General features: G+C 39.0%; 1 protein-coding gene across 7 annotated transcripts in view; it reads left to right on the top strand.

Moving 5' to 3' along the window:
- The window catches only part of LOC104603138 (retrovirus-related Pol polyprotein from transposon RE2), an 87,671-nt gene that overhangs the window by 18,009 nt on the left and 44,411 nt on the right, over positions 1-25,251 (top strand). For 5 of the 7 annotated variants that reach the window (XR_016079396.1, XR_016079395.1, XM_010267077.3 and 2 more), the window contains exons 3-5: positions 7,127-7,197; positions 10,058-10,144; positions 19,801-20,076. Coding sequence is in view for 5 of the 7 variants with exons in the window: in XM_010267077.3 (XP_010265379.1) it covers positions 7,127-7,197; positions 10,058-10,144; positions 19,801-20,076 (434 nt within the window). In the remaining 2 variants the exon portion in view is untranslated. The remainder of the gene's footprint in view (positions 1-7,126; positions 7,198-10,057; positions 10,145-19,800; positions 20,077-25,251) is intronic. The other 2 variants (XM_088892892.1, XM_010267078.3) reach the window with 1 other exon arrangement.

Here is a 25,251-nt window from a genome sequence, read left to right as displayed (position 1 = left end):
CTGGATATTGTGCCCTTGTGGGACGTAACCTTGTCTCTTGGAGGAGTAAGAAGCAGAGTGTTGTTTCCTGCTCCAGTGCTGAAGCGGAATACAGGTCAATGGCTAATGGAGTGGCTGAAATCATATGGCTGAGGTCACTACTTGAAGAGTTGGGTATTGACTATGAAAAGCCCTTAATTCTATATTGTGATAATCAGGCAGCTATTAATATAGCCCACAACCCAGTGTAGCATGACAGAACTAAACACATCGAAGTTGATCGACATTTTGTGCGAGAAAGGGTCACATCACAGGAAGTGTGTCTTCCGTACATCACATCTAATATGCAGCTCGCGGATATCCTCACCAAGGCTGTACCAAGGAAGAAGTTAGAGACAGACCTATCCAAGTTGGGAATGATAGATATCTACTCCCAACTTGAGGGGGAGTGTAGAGAACACTGATGTGGGCCCCACTGCAGTGGTCCCCACTGTGTTCGTAGGACAGCATGTGTAGTTATTTGTTTCAGTTATAGTAGTGTCAGTTTGAGTCAGTTTGTTAATTCAGTTGTTATTTATTTCAGCTTTATTTACTTTATTTATTATGTAAGTATTAAGGGCAGATGTGTCCTTTCCATTGTGTACTAAACATAACCTATAAATAATAAGAAAGTGGCGGCGGCAGATCTGTTAGAATCTGTTCCTTCTTTCAACCACTTGTGTTCTCCTGTTCTTCTTCTATTCTCTGTTCTTTCTCTCACTTTTCTTCTATTTTGTAAACCTAAAACCTATTAGGATTCAAGACTGATTACAGTCTTGATCTTCTACTCTTTGCTACCCCTTGTTTAGCAAGGAAGTCAGCTATCCCATTTGCACTTCTTCTAACTCACTTGAATTCAACATCCATTCTCTTGCATTCCTTTCAACTTGGGGGGTTTAGGAAATAAACAAAAGGAAGTTCAAATTTTAAACACGGGACAAAATTGGGAGGGCTTTTTGAAAACCTGGCTTAAAGAGGCGTTGGTCGAGTGTTTACTTGAGTTGAACCTGTTTCTAGCTGGAAGGCATTCGAAGTAGAAGAATCAGGAAGGTAGTGGGGAAGTGGGAGATAGTGTTGGGGTATTTGTGGAAAAATGAAACTTGTGAACATTCAAGAGGATGGTATCTCTGGGATGTTCTCTGTGGCAGAAAATTATGGAATCCTTTCCTATGCTAAATAGTGGACTTTCCTTTAAACTGGGTCTGGTCATCGCCTGAAATTTTAGAAAGATAAATGGTGTAATATCAGATCTTTAGAGGAACTGTTCCCACAGCTGTTCCAAATTGCAAAGAGTCAAGAGGCATTGATTGCTGACTGCTATGAGCTGAGAGAAAATGTGGTTTCCTGGAATCCTGTTTTCAGAAGGGCTTTTCAAGATTGGAAGTGGACCAAGTGATGGATCTGTTTGCTCTGCTTTCCAATCAGATGTTAAAAGTGCAGGAAGAAGACTCCTGGGTTTGGAAGTGGTTGGCTGATGGTTTATTCTCAGTGAAGTCCTTTGCCAAAAAGTTGTCAGGGGGGAATAATGAGGATTTCCTGACTGGTAAAGTTTGGAGCCGGATTCCCCCTCCTAAAATAAACGCACTACTTTGGGCTGTGGCCTTGGACAGAAACCTCACTAAGCTGAATCTGGTTAGAAGGGGAATGCAAATTCAAAATTTGGGTTGTGTGGTTTGTGGCCAAAATGAAGAGCACAACAGCCATCTTTTTATCCATTGTCCTGTCTCAACAGCCTTGTGGGATCATTTTCTTTCTTCTGTGGGACTTTCCTGGGTCATGCCAAGTGATGAATCTCTTAAGAAACTGGGAACTTCAAGGCCTCTCCAAGTTGGAAAAAAGTGTGTGGTTGGCTATTCCTGCAGCAGTGATCAGTACCATCTGGGCTAGTGTTTTAAAAGCGCAAGGCGCAAAAAAGGTGTAGGGGTCAATTTGCGCCTGAGGCGCAAGGCAAGGTGTGGGCCTTTTTAAGCAAGGCACAAAAAATAAAAAAAGGCTAAAAAATAAGAAAAGTCAAAAAAATAAAAAAATACCAAAAAATTATTAAACATAATATTAATAAAAATATAAACTTTAATTTTAAAATAAATGTTTTAAAAAACCTATTATCTAATATTATATTACATAAATATAACATGTAAAGCATATTCAAATGAGAATTTAAAAATAAAATCAAATATATAAAACATTTTCAAGCATATAAAACCCACAATCTCCGTTTTTTCTCAATTGCATTACTTCAAGTAGCTAATGTGATATAAAACATATTACATTCCTGATTCTACGAGCTGCCTTTGTGCGACACCCTTTAAGGCAAGCCCAAACAAGTCCACATTAGGTCTTAAATTCTTAGTTTTCACACAAAAAATAATGATTTTATAGTTTTATTGTTTTTTAAGAAGATATTTTATTAGGATGAATGAATGAACAACATTACCAAATAGGGGGGGCTCTACTCCACTCCGGTTTGCTCGCGGCTTGCCTCGAGGGGTGTGACACGAGGGTTTGGGGGCGGAGCCCCCGACCCAACCACTAGACACAAAAAAGCCAAAAAGCATCAAAGTTTCAAAAGGCGCACGCTTGGGCCGAGGCGCAAGGCGCACCAGGTGTGCACCTTTTCAAAGGGCTGCGCCTAGGACCTGGGCGAGGCGCCTACCCTGAAATGCGCCTAGGCCCGCCTTTTAAATCACTCATCTGGGCAGAGAGACAGAATAGTTTTTCAAAACAAATCTAAGGATGTAGACAGTCTTGTATCTTGTAGTGTGGGGAAATTAGTGTCTTGGACTTCAGCTGTGAAAGGGTTCCAATCCCCGGCTCTTGGTGCACAACTGAGGTCTAGAAGTTTGTTTGAGCTATAATCTAATTTTGGGCTTGGTTCTCTGTATTCTAGCTCCGGTTTTGGAGCTCCTCTGTCATTTCTGTTGTCTTAATAAAATTACCTTACCTTTTTTTCAAAAAAAAAAAAAAAAACATTACCTTCATTTTTTATCATGAACAAATTTTATCCTTACATTGATATAATCTATGATATTGTAATTCATCCCACCAATTTGCTCCCTCTTTATCATGCTTGTGAGTGATTTTTTTGAAGGGTAAAGAAGCAGTTTTATTAAAATAGAAAGAAAGATACAATCTGATTGGATGTCAAGATAACACCCCACCATACAAACACTATGAAAACAGATTTACGTTACAGGCTGGGATTTCCACCAGATCTACACTGTTAATATGCTTCTGGGAGAACCAATACCCAGCTTGAAACAAGCTTTCTGACTGATGCCCCCAAAGCTTCAAGTCCTTTTGATTTGTCCTTGAACAACCTCCTATTTCTTTCCTTCCATAATATCCAGCACACTGCAAAAGGAATGCAGCTCCAAACAATTCTTTCTTTCTTGCTTCCTTTGAATCTTGGCCAAGCCGAGAAGATTTCTGCATGTGAGTAAGACTGAAAAATCTGCTTGCCACACAGAAAGGAGTAGAACCTCCAAATGAAATTTGCCACTACACAGGAAAAGAACAGCTGCCAAACTGATTCCTCATCCTTTTTATATAAGTAACAGCAGCTTGCTAGGAAGCCTCTTTTCTTTGTGGGTGATGAGCCACTTCCTAGGATCACTGTTGCTAGGAAGGTTGTTCCAGAACTTGTAGTAGGACATCAGCCAGGTGAATCCTTGCTTTGACCAACTGATGCAGAATGGGAAATGTGGGAAGAAGAAGAGCATTGTCATCTTCAAAGAAAACTTCTTCAATCCACTAGGAGAGGCGATAAAAACTCAACACAAATGAAATTCTTCAAGGGAGCTCTTCCTCCTGGAATGGATAAGAGAAAGAAGAAAAAGAAGTTAATAGAGATAGAAGAGAAGGTTTGAATGCTTTTTCTTATTTTGCTGTAGGGATTTTCAGCAGCTATTTATAGCATCATCGTAATGGATGGTTCATGCCAGCTACCAATACATGGGAATGCTCAAGTTATGCTGACGTGGCCTCCTGGTGTAGACAAACTTGATAGGTGTTGTGTGGGATACTTTCACTGGGTTTCTAGACTTGAGACCTGAAGCAAGAGATAGATGAACCTGGGTGCTCGCTGGACCAGAATTCTATTGCATCCCCCTTGGAAACAACCTTGTTGTCAAGGTTGAAATAGGAAATTGGTGCTGCAGCTTCCAAATATCTTCCCAAGTTGCATCTTCTTATGGAAGGTTCTTCCAGCTAATAAGGGCTTGCTTAATTTGTTTTGTACTAGACTTAATCCACCTGAATCCTCTAACAGCCTCAGATTCTACAATTGTGCACATCATCTGAGAATTGTGGTAAAGTGCTGCTCACTATGGGCTATAGCTGATGGAGATGGATGGTTTCAGTAGGCTAACATGAAATATTGGATGCAGTTTGGTTCTTGGAGGAATGTCCAGTCTGTATGTGATTTGTCCTATTCTTTCAATCACCTTGAATGAGCCGAAGTAGTGGGGAGCCAATTTCTGCCAAGCTCTCTGAGCCAATGAAGGTTTGCCTATATGGCTGCAGTTTAAGTTATACTAGATCCGCTATCTGAAACTCCAGCTCTCTGTGTTTCTGATCATATGAAAGCTTCATTTGTTGTTGGGCTTTCTGTAGGTATAATTTGAGATCTTGGAGCACCTTATCTCTCTTAGTCAACTGTATTCTACTTCAGTTACCACAATTGATCACTTTTCATAATGTAGCACAGCAGACAACCATAGAGAATTTTGAATGGAGTGGTACCCGCCGAAATCTGGTAAGTGGTATTATTACCAGAACTCAGCCCAAGGGAGCCAGCCACTAGACCCATTGCTTGGGTCTGTCACTGACAAAGCAATGCAAGTATGTTTCAAGACAACAGTTGACCACTTCAGATTTTCTGCCCGTTTGCAAATGATAGTTAGTTGAGTGTAGAATTTGAACTCCTTGGGCTTGGAATTATGCCTCCCAGAAGTGGCTCATAAGTAGGGAATGCCTGTCAGTGGTTATGGGGCTAGGGGTGTCATGCAACTTGGCTATCTCCTGAATATATGCCTTGGCCACTATGACAGCTGTGTATGGTGTGGGAGGGCCACAGAATGTCATACTTTCTGAACCTGTCAACAACCACCAGTATCACCGACTTGCCTTGAGATGTGGGCAGCTAGTAATGAAGTCCATTGTCATATCAATCTCAAACCTTGTCAGGAATAGGTAATGGATGAAGCAAACCAGCTGGAGCTTATGTACTGTATTTTTGTTTTTAGCAATTAGGACACTTGGCCATTCTTGACAATAAATCCGATTGAAATATGAGGAAGTAGAGAAGAGAAGGAAAGAAGAGAGAAAGGAGAAGGAAGAAAGGAAGAAAGGAAGAAGAAAAAGTTTGGAGCAATAGAACAGTACTGGCGGCGCCAGATTTTATTATATTATATAGGGCGGCAGGAAAAAGAAGGGAAAAGACCCTTGTGCCCCTGCTGTAAGTGAGTACAATAACAGAAATAACAGAAATAAAAAATGCTGTAACTAGCCAAACAGATCCTAACACAAATAACTAAATTATTTCAACAGCCATATATTCCCTGACCATAGACTTTATCCCGCTTTTTAGTAATAGTGCATGCATAGGTGCTTGTAGGTGCATAGGACTCCTGACTGTTCTCCCACTGCTGAATCATGAAACATATGAAGCAAAGAAACTCACATAATGGGCTGATGATTGGCAACCACCAGTCAGTCCTTGTAGAATAAGGTCAAGTCTACCATGGAATTCCCAGGAACAGATGTTGGATCAAGTTCCAACATGGATCTGATCTGAATAAGGACAGGATCTTGCTGTGCCTCTTTTATCTGATCCAGGAGTGGGTACCTGGGTTGAGAAACCCCTAACAGTTAATATCATTTTATATTTTTGCATATTTCACAATGTTTCCACCATGTCTATAATTTTTCCCATATTTCCATACAATATTCCTGACATTTCTGACATGTTTCCTATATTTGGATGGCCGACATTTCCACCAACATCGGCATTTTAAACCTTGGTCCATATGTGCATCTGAGCAAGACTTTCCCCTTTTCTTTGGCCATTAAAATGTAGTCAGGTTAAACAAACTTTTCACCTCAATTGATAAGTTCCACTGTACCCAATAAAAGGGGGAAAAACCATTCCGAAATGCTTGCATGAAATGGATCAAAGATTAGTAGGTGGACCACAACTCTCACTATTGGATATATAGAGAATTTGAGGGGTTCTACACAACTTCATTGGAAGGGGGTAGCTGAATTTGAGGAGAAGAGCAAAGAGAATTAAAAAAAGAGGCACACGAAAAATGACCTCTAGGATGGGGAGCTCAAACATGCCTGTGAGCTTTTTAGAAGGATCCATACTTTATCAAGGATATGCAATAAATCTTCAACCACATCAACTTCACCATCTCTCAAGCCCCTTCTAAAGCTGACATCCTGGTTAAGACTGATAGAAAGCAAGGGAGGTGTGAGGAATTTTAAAATGGGTTCAGATCTTAAAAAGAAAGCTTGAATTTTCAGGTCTGCTCCTACAGATCTGAATAGTAGAAGCCCTCATGTCATTGTAGAGGAAGTTCAAGCCTCTAACAAAGAATGGTTATTAGTCTTTGTGAATAAGAAAAATGAAAAAGAAAACATAATAGATGAATGAAGGATTATGGTGTGATTCCCCCCTTTTATTGATATTTATAATAAGAATAGGAGTTTCAAAATGACTATATTACCCTCCCAAAGTAAAAGATCCAAATACCCGTATACAAAGATTTTGTTATCTACAATCCTTAAAATTCTTTGGGATGACATTTGATGCTTTTTGCAGGTTTTCTGTTGAATTACTGTTATTGGTTGTATCGTTGGCTTTAATATAGTAGTTTAATAATCTATATTTTTTGTTCTATATATAAGAGACATTTGTCCATTTCATTCATGACTTTCAGTGAACTTTGCAATTGCCTACCTGCTTTCATCTGACCTGAAATAAACTCAAAATTTGGCAATGCATTTTGACAAGTTGTATTTTATGTAGTTTTTTTTTGTGATAAGTATTTATGTAGATATTTATTAAGAGCAATAAATCCCTTTTGGTTGTATTTGTTTTAAGCAGGCAGTGAATGCAACTTTTCTAGGTTAACATTTGATGGCGTTGACTTAATGGGTGAGAGGTTGGCTAATGAGGTATTTATAATAAGGCATTATATGTATTTCTTTTTGTGACATTTTGTTGGTCCTTACTTTCCTGGTGTTTCATAGTTTGGTTAGTTAATGAGGTACAAATATTAATGATTTTTGATATACTTTATTGTGGAAGGTGTTAGTCTTGTTTTCATGGTGTTCAATTGTGTTACTTGGTTAAATATATATCTCATAATAATAAGAAGAATATGCAAGCTAAAATCTTAGGGCTGTCATCCCCCATCATATCATATATAATAAAGGGTAAAAGACAAATACTTCTACACCAAGATATGTGGAAAACTCAAAACTCCTTTTCAAGTTGATCATAGATGTTGAGGATGGTCAACCTGCTATGAGTACCGTCATATACACATAATAACTCTTTTATTAGCAAGTTTATTTTCCGATTTCACTAAAGGAAGACACAATCACCCAAATTAACTATATTCAGTATTCCACATCAAATATTGAGTCCCCTTTTCATGCCATGCTTGGTAGGGTTTTGAGATTAGCAGTTTGGTTATTCTAGTACAACCTTCTTGATGTGAAAATTTAAAGAAAATTTCATACAACATAATTTACTTAATGAAATAATTGAGTTCTTGTTATTTTGCATTAGGCTCTGTAGAGATCATTAGTGTGTCCCCACCTGTTTTTGTTTGTCTATTATGTTTAATGTTTAGTCTTTTGTTTAGTTTCAGTCGACAGTTATTTTCTGTTAGTTGTTATTTATTTCTTTTGTAAACAGTAGGGGCAATTCAGGTTTTTCCCCTATTATTTAATTGTTAATATAAATAGAAGTTGGGGGGGGGGCGACAGTCAAAATGATCACCCACATTCTTTGACTTCTCCTCTTCGTTTTCTCCTATTCTCAGATCTCTTTCTTGATTCTGTACATTATATCTTGGACTGATTACAGTCCTACTCGACAACTTGGTATCAGAGCCAACCTAGGGCTTCTCATGTCAGTCTAATCAGGCCGACTGCATGAGAACTTCCTAGGGTTCAAAGTTTCAGCAAAACAAGACCATCAGCTGATTCTTGGAGGTTGTTGGCAGTGTGCAGCTACCACTCAAGGGACCGTAGAGCCTTGGAGAGTGTCCAGCAATCAGGAAGAATCAGAAGAAGGGAAGAATCTTCAAGATTAGGGTTCATGCTTGGTTTTGAAGGTGGCGGCCTTTGTTTTCTGAAGTAAGTTGATTTCTTTTGAGATCGATCTATTAAAAGAACCTTTTTTTGGTTATTCTAAGAGATGCGGCTGAGAGATCTCCCTTCTCTCCTGAGTCATTAAGGTTTTTCTTGACCTACGACTAGTTCTAGGTACCCTAAACCTTTTGACTGTTGTCAATTATAGGGCAACAGTTAAATCAGTTACAGCTTTGCAGACTAAGTGATTTAGTTTTCTGGAAAAACAACAGAGCTGTCCTAATATTTCTGGGTGGATTGCCGACCTAGAAGGGTAAAGTAGGTTCAGCTGTTAACAAATTCTGGGTGTAATTACCTAGTCTCAGTGCTAAAAGGGGTGCTTTTTGACCTTTATCTTGACAAGAATGGAGTTTAAGAGCCAAGGGGAAGGTGTTCTAGGGGCTGGAGGTTCTGGTAACATGCCTGAGAACACTTTTCAGGTTGCAACTGTCAAGTTTGACGGTTCAAATTATTTGGAATGGGCCCAATCAGCCATGATGGCCATTGGGGGTAGAGGAAAACTATTTGATGGGGGATGTGAATGAACCAACTATGGAGGACCCAACCTATGCCAAATGGGTTCAAGAGAACTATTTGGTTATGACATGGTTGTGCAACTCCATGCACCCCCACATCAGTCAAAATTACTTGTGGGAAAAAACAACTAAGGAAATTTGGGACATCATGAAAGAAACCTATTCTCAACTTCTTAATGTTGCTAGGGCCTATGAGCTGAAATGTGAAGTAAACAACCTTAAGCAAGGAGAGAAGCCTGTCTCAGTTTACTTCTCAACCTTGAAATCTCAGTGGCATGAAATTGATCACCTAGAGACGATTGAGTGGGAAAGTCAGAAGGATGCACAAATTTATAGGAAGCAAGTGGAAACTAATAGGGTGTTTGAATTCTGAGTATGATATTGTGAGATAACAACTTCTCACGAAAGAAAGTGTGACCTTATCACAAGCCTATTCCTTAGTGCACAGTGAAGAAAGTAGGAGGAAAGTTATATTGCATCATCAACCTTTTGAATCAGCCTTGACAGTAGTCAAACCGATGTTTGGGGGTGATAAGGAGGGGGATATGAAGAAGGAAGATAAGAGGGAGCTAGTATGTGAACATTGCAAGAAACCGAAGCATACTAAAGACACATGTTGGAAGTTACATCCACATTTAGTTCTAGCAAAGCTCAAAAACAAAAGGGGAAATGCTAATGTGGTTGTTACTACCGATGGAGCACCCTTGTCGAGTACAAGAGCTACATCCCTAGACACCTTGGAAATTCAGCACCATTATCTCAGCCATCAGTCACAACATCTGCTGCTCCCACTTCAGCATTTGCTCATTCAGGTACACGGGCCTCAGCTTATCATGCATCAGCCCCAGGTAACACTGAACCTTGTTGGATAATAGACTCAGGTGCATCTGATCACATGATTGGCTTATCCTCACAGTTTGCTACCTATCACTTATCCTCAAGCAGAGAAAAAGTGTCTATTGCTGATGGCTCTCTTGTTCCTATTTCTAGAAAGGGAGACATCAAATTGTCTAATGCCATTTCTTTGTCTTAAGTTTCACATGTCCTTAAACTTAGTACTAACTTGCTTTCTGTTAGTAGTATTACTAAAACCCAAAATTGTTCAGTGACATTTTTTTCCTAATCGATGTGTTTTCCAGGATTTGGAGACAAAGAAGGTGGTTGGGATTGGCCATGAGATGAATGGAATCTACCTGCTTGGAGGAAGCTCACATGGGGAAGACAATGTGAGTCTTCCCGGTTAGGTCATTTATCTTTTAGGTGTTTGAAAAGTTTATTTCCTAGTTTGTTTGAGTCAGTCTAGATGTTTGATTTGAAATGTGAAAGTTATGAATTTGCAAAGCATTGTAGAACAACCTATTCCTTGAGTAATAAAAGAAGTATTCCTTTTGAAATTGTGCATACTGATGTTTGGGGACCTTATCATATCACTGCTATGGGGGGGGGGGTATAGATATTTCTTGTTGTTTGTTGATGACTATACTTGTTTCTCATGGGTTTACCTTATGCGTTCTCGATATGAGATTGCCACCTTAACGCAGACCTTTCATCAAATGATTTTGATTCAATTTGGGGTCAAAATCAAAATCTTCAGATCTGATAATGCAAAAGAGTACTTTGCAAAACCCTTAACCTCATATTTCCTTGACTATGGGATTATCCATCAGAGTACTTGTCCTCATACTCCTTAGCAAAATGGGGTTGCTGAGAGGAAGAATAGACATATATTGGAGGTAGCTAGAAGCATCATGTTCAACTCTAATGTGCCTATACGATTCTAGTGAGATGCCATTCATACAGCTGTATACCTCATCAACCGAGTTCCTTCACGGGTTTTAGACATGAAAGTTCCATTTACCATCTTATATCCTGATGAAGAGTTGTTCACTATTCCCCTTAAGACATTTAGATGTACTTGTTTTGTTTAGACCCTTGGACCTTATCATTCCAAATTTGATCCTAAAGCCTCAAAATGCATTTTCCTCAGTTATGCACAAACTCAAAAGGGATATTGTTGCTATGAACATACTTTTGGGAGAAGGTTTGTCTCTATGGATGTCACTTTCTTTGAGGATGTACCATATTATCCTAAGGTTTCTTCTTAGGGGGAGAGTAGTGAGGTGGGGATTCACCAGAAATTCCATTGCTTGTCCCTATCATTGAAGGGGAGTTTATCATAGACGGTGGAGGTAGGTTGATTTCAACCATCAGCAGTTCAGGCTAGTCCCAGTTCCTTTTGCGGATCCGGATCCAATTTCCACAGTTCCTTCATTTTCCATTACAGATGAGATACTTTCCATTGTTGAACCTTTACCTCCATTGGATGACCTTGACCTTCCCATTGCAGTTTGTAAGGGGAAACATTGTTGTATTTCATCTATAGCACATTGTATTTCCTAATTCTTGTCTTATGATCATCTGGCCCCCTCTTACAAGTCCTTTTTGGCATCCATTGCTTCTATTCCCATTCCTAGAGCAATGAAGGAAGCCATGTTAGTCCCTGAGTGGAAAGATGCAATGAAAGTAGAAATGGATGCTTTTCTGAAGAACTATACATGGGAATTAGTTGATCAACCTAAAGGGAAGAAACCGGTGGGGTGTAGATGGGTGTTTACAGTGAAGCATAACGCTGATGGTTTCGTTGAGAGGTATAAAGCCAGATTAGTTGCAAAGGGATTTACTTAGACATATGGCATAGACTACTTGGAAACTTTTGCACCAGTAGCCAAGATGAATACTATCAAGGGTTTTATTATCTCTTGTAGGTAATTACTCATGATCCTTGTTTCATATGGATGTTAAAAATGCTTTCCTGAATGGTGACTTGCAAGAAGAAGTGTACATGCAGTTGCCCCCTGGATTTTATAGTGCAGACACAGGAAAGAAGGTTTGCAGACTAAATAAGGCTTTATATGGACTGAAACAGTCTCTTAGAGCCTGGTTTGACAGATTCAGACAAGCACTTGAAAAGTTTGGCTATGTGTAGGCTCAGTCAGATCACACTTTCTTTATTAAGAAAGTGGATACCTCCTTAACACTGCTATCCTTATATGTGGATGATATTGTGGTGACAGGGAGTGATACCCATGGGATTGACTCTCTTAAGCAACTCCTTCACCAAGAATTTGAGGTCAAAGACCTGGGAGAGCTACGGTATTTCTTGGGTATTGAGGTAGCACGGTCTAAGCATGGGATTTTTGTTTTCCAAAGGAAGTATGTCCTTGATTTGTTGGAAGAAACAGGGAAGTTGGGTGTTAAACTAGCTGACACACCTATTGAACAAAATCACAAGATTAGTGTAGGAGGTGGAGAGCCCCTTGAGGATAAAGTCATGTTTAAACGATTAGTTGGAAAACTTCTCTATCTATGTCTCACACAACCAGGCATCAGTTATGCAGTTAGTGTTAGCCAGTATATGCATTCCCCTAGAACTACTTACCTACTTGTAGTTGAGAAGATACTGGCATATTTGAAAAGATGTCCAGGCAGAGGTATACTATTCAAAAATAATGGTCACATGAAAATAGAAGTTTACACAGTTGCTGATTCAGCTGGATGTGTTGATGATAGGAGGTCTACCTCCGGGTATTGTACCTTTGTAGGGGGTAATCTTGTCTCTTGGAGGAGTAAGAAACAAAATGTTGTTGCCGGTTCTAGTGCTGAAGCTGAATATAAGTCAATGGCAAATGGTGTGGTTGAAGTATTATGGTTGAAATCCCTATTTGAGGAGTTGGGTATCTCTTATGAGAAGCCTTTAATTCTGTACTGTGATAATCAGGCTGCTATTAACATAGCCCGTAATCCGGTACAACATGACAGGACTAAACATATTGAAGTGGACCAACACTTTACCACAGAGAGAGAGTTGCTTCTAGTGTGCCTTCCATATATCACCTCTAGTATGCAAGTTGCAAATCTCTTCACCAAGGCAATTCCGAAGACAAAGCTCGAGGCAGACCTATGCAAGTTGGGAATGACAAACATCTATTCCCAACTTGAGGGGGAGTGTAGAGATCATTAGTGTGTTCCCATGTGGTCCCCACCTGTTTTTGTTTGTCTATTATGTTTAATGTTTAGTCTTTTGTTTAGTTTCAGTCAACAATTATTTTTTGTTAGTAGTTATTTCTTTCTTTTGTAAACAGTAGGAGCAATTCAGGTTTTCCCCTATTATTTAATTGTTAATATAAATAGCAGTGGGGGGGCGACAGTCAAACTGATCACCCACATTCTTTGACTTCTCTTCGTTTTCTCCTCTTCTCCTCTCCTTTTATAATTCTCAGATCTCTTTCTTGATTCTGTACATTATATCTTGGACTGATTACGGTCCTACTGGACAACTGGCTCATTCAGAGTATCATATAGATAGTCCCCTTAATTAAATCTCTGCAAACCAAAGCAAGTAGAGAATTCTTTAAATGAGCATTCCATTTACATTTCTTTCCATATTCAAAATTTACATAAATGAGAAACACAAAATACAACCAAGAAACTTTACAACACCATGTTATATTAAAAGGCCATTGCCCAGGTTGGTTCCAACCAAGGTTTAAAATGTTGGTGTCGGTTATCCAAATATAAGAAACATGTCGGAAATGTTGAAAATATTGTAAAAATTATAGACATGGTGGAAACGTTGTAAAATATGCAAAATATAGAATGATATTTTATGAAATGACAAAAGAAGCATAGGCACACCTTTTTAAATTATTATCTTGTTCCAAATTATTAAACAAAACTAAGAAAATAAGGTTATAGACAAAAGAATATGTTCTGAAGTTGCCCTGTAAACCTTAAGCTTTAGAAGTAGAATATCATGATAGAATTAGTTAAAGCAAAATTTAAACTCATAGAAAATGTAAATGGTTGTAATAGATCAACCAATTAATCTACTATAGGAACAAAAACTATTATTTAACTTCATGTTTGAAATGAATACTGAGCTAGCTCAAAGTAGTAATCATGTAAGTTAGGTGACAATAACTTGTTACTTCACATTTCTACAATATTGTCACCAACTTATGTCAATTCTAGTAAAATTTAATGTTGCTACCCATGGGGAAATGTCGATTCCAATAAAATTTGTACTCCACGTAGGTCTGGTAGTGTTCATTGGGGAAATGTCGATTCCAATAAAATTTCGTGTCGCTACCCATGGAAATGGAAATATGTCATGGAAATATTAGGGAAATTAGGGACATTTTAAACCATGGTTCTATCTGGGGACTTGGGGGGGGTAGACTGGATATGTTCCTAACCATGGGCATTTTTTGCACAAAGTGGTCGCTCTCAAACTTGAACTTGTGTTCTCATGCTTGCCAGCCTATGATTTTATCATTATACCAAGTAATGATAGAGGAGTTCTCCATCAATTTCCAATGGATCAGGTGACACAAGTGTACTTGTCCTCTGGCATAGAGTGTCTATTGCTGATGGCTCTCTTGTCCCTATTTCAGGCAAGGGGGACATCAATGTCTCTGATGCTATTTCCATATCCTCAATTTTGCATGTTACTAAACTAAGTACTTACTTTCAGTCAATAGTATCGCTAAACACCAGAATTGTTTAGTGACATTGTTCCCTGATCATTGTGTTTTCTAGGATCTGGCAACGAGTAAGGTGATTGGGACTGGCCGTGAGATGAATGGGATCTACTTGCTTGAACATCCACCTGGGAAGAGTAAAGAAGTTGGGAAGTCTTTTGTATCACTGTCTATGAGTCAGATTATGCTTTGGCATAATCGATTGGGTCATTTGTCTTTTGGGTCTTTAAGGAGTCTTTTTCCTAATTTGTTCGAGTCAATCCAAGTGTCCATTTTGAAGTGTGAGAGTTGTGAGTTGGCAAAGCATTGTAGATCAACTTATTCACAAAGAAATAAAAGAAGTTCTTTTCCTTTCAAAATTGTGCATACCGATGTTTGGGGGCCCTATCATATTCCTGTTATGGGTGGGTACAAATATTTTCTATTGTTTGTTGATGACTACTCTCGGTTTTCATGGGTTTACCTCATGTGCTCTCGGGATGTGGTTCCCACTTTGACCCGTGTTTTTCATCAAATGATCTTGACTCATTTTGGGGTTAAAATAAAAAATCTAAGATTTGATAATGCCAAAAAGTATTTTGCAAAACCCTTATCTTCTTATCTCCTTGAACATGGAGTGATTCATCAGAGCACTTGTCCTCATACCCCTCAGTAGAATGGGATAGCTGAGAGGAAAAATAGGCACATCCTTGAAGTTGCAAGAAGCATCATGCTGAATTATAATGTTCTTATACGTTTTTGGGGGGATGCCATTCTTATTGCTATTTATCTCATTAACAGGATTCCTTCACGAGTCTTGGACATGAAAGCTCCTTTTAACTTGTTGTATTCTGATAAGGAGCAATTTTCTATTCTTCCCAAAACTTTTGGTTGCACTTGTTTTGTCCAAATCCTTGGGCCTACTCGTTCAAAATTTAACCCTAAGGCTGCCAAATGTATATTCCTGGGGTATGCACAAAATCAAAAGGGGTATTGCTATTATGACCCTATGTCGAGAACTAGATTTGTATCTATGGATGTCACCTTCTTTGAAGATGGCCCCTATTACCATAGAGTTCCACCGTAGGGGGAGAGTAGTGAGCATGGTATTTCTGCTCAAGATGTCCTTTGCCTATTTTTGCAAGTGGAAGGGAGTGTAATGAGGGGAATTGTCAAAAGTGTAAAGAATTAAGGGTGTTTCACAGAAGATGGTGGCAGCAAGTTGGTTCCAGTAATGATCAATCCAGGCCAGTTCCTGTCTCTTCTTCGTTACTAGATATAGGTATTGTCTCCTTCGTTACTGAGACTCAGCCATCCTCAGATGACCTTGACCTCCCAATTGCAGTACGCAAGGGGAAGTGTTGGTATCCATTGCCCATTGTATCTCCCATTTCCTTTCTTATGACCACCTTTCATCATCATATAAGTCTTTTTTAGCCTCTATTGCTGCCATTCCTATTCCTAGAACGATGCAAGAAGCCCTTGTGAAAAATGATACTTGGGAATTGGTTGATCAACCAAGAGGGAAGAAGCTTATTGGCTGTAGGTGGATATTCACAGTGGAAGTATAATGCCGATGGTACAGTTGAAAGACATAAAACTAGACTAGTTGCTAAGGATACACTCAAAGTTATGGTATTGATTACTTGGAAACCTTTGCACCAGTTGCAAAAATGAACACCATCTAGGTTTGTTGTCTCTTGCTGCTAACTTCTCATGGCCATTGTTTCAGATGGATGTTAAGAATGCATTTCTACATGGTGACTTGCAGGAGGAGGTGTATATAGAGTTACCTCCTGGTTTTTATGATGCAGAGATTGGTAAGAAAGTTTGCAAGTTGAAGAAAGCTTTGTATGGTCTAAAACAATCTTTGAGGGCATGGTTTGATAGATTCAAACTTGCTTTGGAAAGATTTGGCTATGTTCCAACCAAATCTGACCACACTCTTTTCATTAAGAAGAAATGATCTACTTTGACTCTCCTAGCTGTGTATGTTGATGACATTGTTGTGATAGGAAGTGGCATTGATGAGATTAATTCTCTTAAGCAACTGTTTAATCAAGAATTTGAAGTAAAGGATTTGGGTGAGTTGAGGTATTTCCTTGGGATTGAAGTGGCAAGGTCCAAGCATGGCATTTTTGTTTCCCAGAGGAAGTATGTTCTTGATCTCTTGGAAGAAACAAGAAAATTGGGAGCTAAGCCTATAGATACACTGATTGAGCAAAACCATAAAATAAATGTAGAGGATGGTGAGCCTCTTGAAGATAAAGGTATGTATCAATGGCTTCTAGGAAGACTTCTCTACCTATGTCTGATTCACCTTGACATTTCTTATGCTGTTGTCAGTGTTGTTAGTCAGTACATGCACTCTCCCAAGACGTCACACCTCATTGCTATTGAGAGGATTTTAGCCTACTTGAAAAGGTGTTCAGACCAAGGTATACTTTTTAAAAATAATGACCATATGAAGATTGAAGTATACACTGATGCAGATTGGGTAGGTTGTATTGATGATAGGAGATCTACTTCAGGGTATTGTGCCTTTGTTGGAGGAAATCTAGTTTCTTGGAGGAGCAAGAAACAAAATGTTGTTGCTCGCTCTAGTGCTGAAGTTGAATATAGGTCTATGGCTAATGGTGATGCTGAAATATTATGGCTGAAATCTCTCCTTACAAAATTGGGAATTGAGTTTGGAAGATCCTTAATGCTGTATTGTGATAACCAGGCGGCCATTAACATTGCTCACAATCCAATACAGCATGATATAACCAAACACATTAAAGTTGATAGACATTTCATCCGAGAGAAAGTTGTCTCTCAAGAAGTATGCCTTCTATATGTTACCACTAATATGCAGTTTGCCGATGTCTTCACCAAGTCAGTCAACAGAATCAAGCTTGAGACAGATTTAAGCAAGTTGGGAATGATCAATATATTTTCCCAACTTGAGGGGGAGTGCAGAGAAAATGATTGACCAGCTTGTGGTCCCACATGTTCATATGTTTCCTCTGATTATAATACTGTTAGAATGTTTCTTTCAGTTGTTTCTAGTGATAGGGGTATTCCTGTCATTGTACCACTTATTATTATAAGCCTAATATAAATAGCACTTGGGGCGGCTGACTAAGGCAGACCGAACCCCTTTTCTCTTCTATTCTTTATTTCTCCTCTCTTTTCTTCTCTTCTCTTCATCTCTGTTTTCTTCTTCTTTTCTGATTACTAAACTGGTCTGAACCTCCTTGGTTTCAGACTACTTATTGTGTAACCATCATTACTGAAGCTTCCATATGAGAAGTTACTACATTGCATGGAACACCACAAGCAATAGTTTCAAACAGAGATCCCACTTTTCTTAACAGATTTTAGACAAGTATTTAAGCTCCAAGATTCTAATCTGCACAACTCCCCTAGTTACCATCCCCAGTCCAACAGCCAGACGGAGGTGGCCAACTGTAGATTGGAGACCTATCTATGTTGTTTTTCTGGTGAACCTAAGTTATGGGTACAATGGTTACATGGGTGGAATTCTGGTTCAACACCTCATTCCACATATCAACAGGTATGACCCCTTTTCAAGCCTTGAATGGAAGATTCCCACCCTTAATCATGCCATATGAGAGGGGTTCAGTCAGTCTCCATAGCAGCTGTTTATTCCTACCTCATGGGATGAGGTGAGGTCTTGCAGTTCCTCAATAGAAACCTTCTTAAAGCACAATGAAAAATGAATGAGCAATATGACAAGAAACACAGATCAGTAGAGTTCAACAGTGGAGATTGGGTGTACCTTAAATTGCACCCATACAGACAGGCTTCTATAGCTAAGTGCATTTGGCACAAACTCCCCCACGATTTTATGGCTCCTTTAGGTCAGCCCAATAGCTTATCGGTTTGACCTCCCTGACACTGCAAGGTTGCATCCCATGTTCCACATCTCTCTATTGAAGAAGCATTTGGGGCCTGAAGTGGTTTGTAGCACCACTCTACCAAATGTGAAAGAAGATTGTGAGCTGTGCTCGACCTAAATCCTGAATAGATACTTGACTACAATTGGGTGAAGATTGGTAGAAAAAGATTTTCACAGAAGCCCTGGTGGCTTGGGCTGTACTTCCAATGGAAGATGCTACATGGGAGTCCTGCTCATCCCTGGCACAACAGTTTCCTCAATTAGCCTTTGAGGATGAGGCCCCTCTTGAGGTGGGGAGAAATGTTACAGCCCAGCCCGAGATCAGCTCAATTGAGCCAAGTCCAGGTGGGAATACTGGTTCCAGGCCCATCATCAGGAAGGTGTATGTAAGGAAACTGCAACACCTGAAGCCCAAGACTAATTAATCAATCAAAGGTATTAGAATCTTCTGGAATCTGAGTTTGTTATTGGTTAGATCTATTGGGAGCCATTTGTCATGTATTGGCTCCCTCCTATATATGTCTTGTTGGGGGGGGGGGGGGGGTCCCCAGCAAGTGAGATGTACTTTCCCCATTTGCTTTGCAAAGGAAGCAAACACTTTGCCTTTTACTCAGAAAAAAAAAGTGGCACATCACATGGCTTTCTGTCCTTACCAAACTGAAAATAAAATGAAAGAGAGAAATAAGAAGAAAAAGAGAAGAAACCAGTGCAAGGGGCCTTTAGCCAGAGAAGAACATCAGGTAGGGGGAATGCTGTCTCTCTTGCTGCATGCTTGTGCCCCTTTACTCTTTTATTTGGAGAGCATGGTTCTCTCTTCCTGAATTCATTCACAAACATCTATCCTCTCTCCTCTTTTGCCAATATGCATAACAACAGCAGTAGAAATAAACCACCTACAGCCTAGTCTTCGGAGTTGGCCAACCACTATGCTCTACAAAAATTTAGAAAGCCATTACCCAATGTGGTCCAGGTTATCTGGGGTCTTGGGAAGGGTAGATTAGGTAAGGTCCTAACCTTTGGCATTCTTTTGATCAGTTCCTGTATACATCATCTTGTTGTACATGTTTTGTTTTTTTAATATAATTATTACTTAACCCCCAAAAAATAAGGCCCAATTGTTAATTTCTTTGGGTGAATTATTCTATTGAAGAATCTTCCAAAATTTTCACTTCAACAATTACAGATTTAGATGAAAAAGGAGTAAGAAGAGGGATGAGATAAAAAACTTATGTCAGATAAAATCTTAGGGTTGTCAGCCCCTATTATATTATTTATGTAACGAACACTAAAGGACAGAAATATTTCTATTCCAAGATGCACAGAAAACTCAAAATATTCCTTATTTGCACTTTTTATTGGCAATGAACTTAAATAATCTGCAGAAGTTTGTATGAGAATTTCTAACTTGAAAATATGTCATTTGAGGAAGTTGTTTATAAGAGCCTTGTCATATTTGTAGGTATGGTCCGTTGTCAGTCGTAGGCCTTGGGTTCGTAAGATTTCCTTTGTGGCTCACTCTTTGGGTGGTCTGGTTGCAAGATATGCTATTGGGAAGCTTTATGTCCCTTTTCCTGAAAGGGTTTCCTTTTCTACTGGGAACTCTTCAAGTGAGGATCATTCAAGATTGTCCAAGGAATTTCTTGAGCAACCTAATGAAAGTAGAATTGCTGGATTGGAACCCATGAATTTTATAACTTTTGCGACACCCCATCTGGGTTCAAGGGGACATAAACAGGTAGATCAAAGAGTGCTATTTCATGCTTTTGCCTATTTAAGTTTTTCTTTTCTTGTCTTATCTGATTGTTAATTAAAATCATTAAACTAAAGTCATGTTTCTATTGCTTTGATTATATTATTTCCACAATACTCAAGTATGTGCATAAATAAATACTTGAAAAATATTTATGGAATTGGTTTGCTTCCTGAAAAAACATGGAATTTTCCACATGGCAACATAGTTCAGAGCTCCAAATAAGTCTCTACATTGCTCCCCCACCTTTTGTTTATTGGAAAAACTTGAGGCCAAAAGACCTCCTAGATGTTCAAAGTGGGCCTTCTTTTATGGAGGACTTTTGTATTATAAATTGAAACAAGTGTTGCTAGTCTAGTCTTTTTGTTTTTGTTTGTTTGTTTGTTTGTTTGTTGTTGTTGTTGTTATTATTATTATTATTTAATTTTGAAATATGCCCAGAAGACTGGATCAATCTGAGATTTAATAGAAGCAGAGAAGTAGGTGAAAGAGTACGGGACGAGCAGTGGATGACTTCGATAAACTCTGCGGTGATTCAATAAATCCTGAACTTTTCACTGGAGCTGAGCAAATGAGAACAGCTTGTAGTCTGAACTTTTTGGATGCAGTGGAATTGAAGGGTCAGAATACAAAGAGAAAAGATGACATCCATTTAAGTGAAAATGTACTCTAGATACCTGAGATTTAATATGAGCAGAGAAATAGATGAAAGGGTAGGACTTGTGCCTTCAGACATTAACCATGAGCCTATGAACTCTCATTGTGGCATGTTGGTTGTGTCAAGGGGGCTAGGTGAAATGGGTGAGGGGCGTGAAGGAGAGAGATGGAGGTAGGACTGAAAATTTGGAAACTGATAGAAAATATTTTTGGGGGGCTTGGTAAGATTAGAGTTGCAAATCAGAATAGGAGCGTTGGGATCAGATGAAAAATAAGAGAAGAAGAAATGATGTTTAAAATCTCAAAATATGACATCAATTATGATAAGGAGAAAAGTAGGAGGAAGGAGAGAAGGAGGAAGAGGTAATAGAGGGTCTTTTGGGCAGGTTTAAAAAAATAGCAGAGATGAAAGTGATCAGTTGGATGTGAGAGTATTAGGAAATTTAGAAAGAGAAGGATAACCAACACAATGTTGTGATAGGATAAGCTGGATTGTCTTGAAAGTTGAAACAACTCTCCAAAAGAGACGCTTGGAGGGATACAGATGCCAAATGGTCTTTTGCACCATCATGAGGGGATTTTGTGGGGAATCTTAACAATGTTGGACAAAATTCAATGGAAGTCATAGAGGAATTGATAAGGAGATACTTAGTGTATGTAAAAATGAGAGAAGTTGAAACAACTCTCCATAGATCAGGTATGACTTGCACTTAAGTAACTTCATTAAATTTTGGGAACATGTTTGGGTTGGGGATTCCTCTTTGAATGATTAATTTCCAGGCCTCTTTGCTATCTCTACCCTTAAAATGAACCAGTTTCCTCTTTTTTTGTAACTTCTAATTCACCTTCTGGGTTTGGATGGAACTTGAGCTTGAGAAGAGATGTCAGGGACACAGAGTTAGCTTGTACTTTAGCCTTATTATTCATTCTTGAAGGGGTCTTCATTGAGCCATCAAAGACAGATAATAGAATATGGACACTCACTCCCTCGGGTTCCTACACTTGTGCCTCTTTCTTTAAAGCCCTTTTACCCCCTCCTCCTATTGGATTGTCTTTCCCTGTGAAAGAAGTGCTGTGTCTACCTATACCTCCAAAGGTTGGGAGTTTCTGTTGGGAAGCCTTTATGGAAAGAGTTAATACAGGGGATCTAATTCAAAGAAAAAGACCCAATAGTTGTTTGTCTCCTCACTGGTGTGTTCTCTGTAAATCCGATGGTGAGTCTGGATACCATTTACTAATTTTTTGTTAGTTTGTTAATGTTATTTAGGAATGGTTTACTTCTTTGTTTGGGTGTAGGTGGACTCCCCTTTTGAATGTGCAAAGCTTATTTACTTCCATGCGTAACTGGCCAACTAAAAGGGCCAAGATCATGTGGAGATGTGGTAGGGCTGCGGTGTGTTGGACTGTTTGGGAGGAGAGGAACTCAAGGATATTCTCAAATAATGAGAGAAGTTTGGAAGTAATCCTGGAGACTATCCACATTAGGGTGATACATTGGAATTGTTTACAGTTTTCTCAGTTGATGAGATGATTAGAAGTTGGAAGGAGATTGCAGATTCAGGCTCAATTAAGAAGACCTTAAATTCTTGCTGGACACCTCCACCTCATGGACTTACCAAACTGAACTTTGATGGTAGCAGCATAGGCAATCCAGGGCCCTCCGGAGTAGGGGGAGTGATAAGGGATGAAAAAGGGAATTTGTTAGCCATGTATTCTGGTCCAATTGGAGTGGGAGATTCCTTGAGAGCTGAGATTCTAGGAGCTCTTGAAGGGATACAAAGGGTCAAGGAAATGAATATTAAAAAGTTGATCATAGAAGGTGATTCTGAAATTGTGGAGAATTGGCTAAAAGAGGACAGCTCTATGCTCTGGAAATACAGCAATGAAAAGAGGAAGTTCAAGTGGCTCACCAAGGACATTGAAATTCATTGTACATGGATAAAGAGAAGTGAAATCGCATTGGTAGATGGTCTAGCTAGGCAAGGGGTGAACAAAAGCTCTATCTTTTGGGCTGTTTTGTAATTGTTTCATGGTTAGGATGTTTTTTGGGTAGTTGGGAGTTAAGATTCCTTAGCTCCTTCCTTTGTAATTCTGATTTTCTCAATCATTAATAAAATTCATTGTCATTGATCAAATAAAAAAAAATGAGAGAAGTTGAAGATGGATTTTGTTTTCTCAGTAGAAAGAAACCAAGATATTGGACTGACTCATAGACTCTGTAGAAAGAAACCAAGATGATTATGCCATAAATAAACCTGACTCATATTGGACTGATTCATAGACTCTATAGCTGCAAGATCAGATTCTGTGGCTTCAAAACTAGCTTTATTCTCCAACACATAGACTATTGACCATACTACATCTACCAATCATCTCACCCGAGGTCAAATCCTATATAACACAACAAGAAGGAAAAAATGTTACTAAGCAGTTCAATGAATTTGTAATGCTACTAATGAAAAACAAGTTTATGGGAATTTCAGGTACATGTAATACATTTGAGAGAGTTAAGGCCCAATGAGAGGGAAATGGTTCCTTGACCAGCTATAGTGGAGAATGAACCAACAACTAGTCTCACCTTATCTCTCCCAGAAAGTAGGTTATAGGACTGAAATAAGTTGAATTTACCCATCATATGGTTTGACACTCTAGAGTCAATGATCCCAGGAAACGTTGAAGTAAGAGAAGATACATGGAAGGCTGTGGCAAAGTTACCTGACACCGACACAAAGGAAGTGGTGGGAGTAGTGTTAGAATCCATTTGACGAAGTGTCCTACCATACATCTCAAGATGGTCACTGAAAGAGTTGATGATATCTTCCTTTGGATCGGAACTAGAAGGACGATCTTGGTTCATAGTGGGACTTGAAGTCTGATGTTCCTAGGAAACTATGTTTGCTGAGTTGTACTAATTTTTGACCCTGCTGAGTAGGCTTCTTATTCTCTTTTTGAACTGATTTCTTACTTAGCTCTTGTGCCCACTCAGCCTTTCCATGGAGATCCCAACAAGTGTCTCTAGTGTGCCTAGACCGTTGACAATGAGTACACCACAGTTTATTTTTGTCATCCACTCTTTTTTGATATCTTTACTTCCCAATATCTGAACACTAATAGATTCATACATAGGATTCAACTCCAAAACAAATGCAAAAACCCGTTGCTGAGAAACCCGAGACTTGTAGGCCTTAGAAGACATGCTAGGAAAGGGCTGATTGCACTATTTGGTCACAAAGAACAGTAAGAAAGAGAGAAACTGTCACAGTGTTCACTCAAAGCAGAACTATAGGATCATTTTTGTTTAACTTTGAACCAAGAAAATATACTACCACACTGCTGAGAAAGAGTTCCAGAAGTAAAACAGCTATATTTCGGGTCTGGACAGCCCCTACAAGGATTACTTTACCCTATTTCAGGCCACATGAGTTCTACGAACACCAAAAACAATGTATAAAACTGCTGTTACAGCAGGTACAGGTCATCCAGACCAACACAACCCAACTACCTGTGTACAAAAAAGGATCACATGATCCACATGGGTACTGAAAACATCTTCACAGCATCTGTTCACCCCTATTACAGGGGGTTCTTGGAATACGACCAAGAAAAAAAAGGGAAAAACAGCACAAGAACCACTTACAGATAGCCAATGTACTTTCCCTTTAGTTTTTATCAAAAAGAAAGAAAATCTGAAGAAGAAACACTTGATTGAACTGTCTTTAATCCCAAAACTGATGCTCTAATACCATGTTTTCTCAGTAGAAAGTATTAAAGTTAGAGGAGAGAAGTGAGAAAAGAGAAGGATGGATTTGGAGTTAAAAAGATAGGCTGGTGACTTGGGATCAAATCCTGCCTGCACCTGGGTTGGGGGATGGGCAACCCCCCATTGTGTAGCCCTTCAAAAGAAATAAAAAAAGATAGGCTGGTGGCGCCAAAGTGCACTCTGTGAATTGATGGTCAAATAGGCTCCTCCATAGTTGGCAAGGAAATAAAGACATCATTGGAATTAAAGGGAAGCAAAATAGAAGGAAAAGGTTCACGTCTAGAGAAATAGGGTAAACTCTCAAACAAAGTAACATCCAAAGCAATAAATGTTTTCCGTAGATTAGGATCATAGCACTTGTAGCCTTTTTGAGTATAAGAGTAACCAAGGAAAACACATCTAATATAGCTTTGGAGTCAAGTTTATCATGGCCTAGACCCAATTTGTGAACAAAACACACACAACCAAGCATATGAGCAGGAAGACAAAAAGAGGAAGTAAAAGATAACAAGATAGAGAAAGGTGACTCCCATTTAGGACTGGAGGGCATACAGTTTATGAGAAAACAAGAGATGATAACTGCATCACCAAATTGATTCCTTATCTCAACATGAAAAGATAGAAAAATAGAGAATAATTTTGAATGATACAAAATAAATCCACGCCCTCATACAAAATAATCCATCGGGCCTACAACTTGGGCCCGAGCTTGGCCCTCATAAAAAGCTTGAAGCCTGGGCCTG

Source organism: Nelumbo nucifera, chromosome 8, assembly GCF_055504915.1.
Source record: "Nelumbo nucifera cultivar China Antique chromosome 8, China Antique-T2T, whole genome shotgun sequence".
Taxonomy (NCBI): domain Eukaryota; kingdom Viridiplantae; phylum Streptophyta; class Magnoliopsida; order Proteales; family Nelumbonaceae; genus Nelumbo; species Nelumbo nucifera.
The sequence above is the reverse complement of the archived record's forward strand: the minus strand, read 5'-3'. Positions and strand labels throughout refer to the sequence as shown.